A 595-nucleotide genomic window follows, 5' to 3' on the forward strand; every position below is an offset into this window, starting at 1 on the left:
AAGCAGTGAGCGTGAGAGACAGAGGGTGCTGCTGAGAATAAACGGAGGACGTGGGGTAGGGGGGAGGAGAGAGTCTTGTCAGTCCGTCGCATCCTCTGCATACATAGCTGTATGTCTGCTGGCACTCACAGCTCATACCATCACGGGCAGGTGGATACCCCCCTTCCGGAGGACACCTAGGCACACTTCTACCATCCCGATCGGGGCTGCCATTAGAGATCCTCGCACAGCTGGGCAGACATGAAGCCGTGTGAAGGAGCTGGCAGGCAGCACACAGTGGCCGGAGATGAGCGCAGACTCCATGATGTATTACAGGCTGAGAAGGAGACGGCAGGAGACCGGCTACAGGAGCACTGCTGCCAGGGACAGGCTGCCGATGAGGACCAATGGAGGGAGTGCATGGACACCGCTGTGCAGCTAGCCCTGAGAGCCGGCCAGGTGAGACTACCCCCCGGGGCCTTAGTGATCATAAAGAGTAGTATCATCATCATCATCACATAGAGCTCATGGAGGAGGGCTTCAATGACATATTAAGGTGGCTGAAAAATAGGACCCCCCCCCCCCCCCCCACCCCTGTTTTCCTTTTACAAACAAA

The 595-nt window shown here is 56.8% G+C and overlaps 1 protein-coding gene across 1 annotated transcript in view; it reads left to right on the forward strand.

The window, feature by feature from the left end:
* Positions 1-6: 6 nt before the first annotated feature.
* Positions 7-595, forward strand: part of IMPA2 (inositol monophosphatase 2) — a 27,466-nt gene continuing 26,877 nt past the window's right edge. Inside the window, exon 1 of the mRNA XM_018556831.1 lies at positions 7-438. Within this exon, the coding sequence (XP_018412333.1) occupies positions 241-438 (198 nt within the window). The 5' untranslated portion in view covers positions 7-240. The remainder of the gene's footprint in view (positions 439-595) is intronic.

The sequence above is a fragment of the Nanorana parkeri genome, unplaced genomic scaffold (assembly GCF_000935625.1).
Source record: "Nanorana parkeri isolate BGI_ZX_2015 unplaced genomic scaffold, ASM93562v1 scaffold255, whole genome shotgun sequence".
In the NCBI taxonomy this organism is placed as follows: domain Eukaryota; kingdom Metazoa; phylum Chordata; class Amphibia; order Anura; family Dicroglossidae; genus Nanorana; species Nanorana parkeri.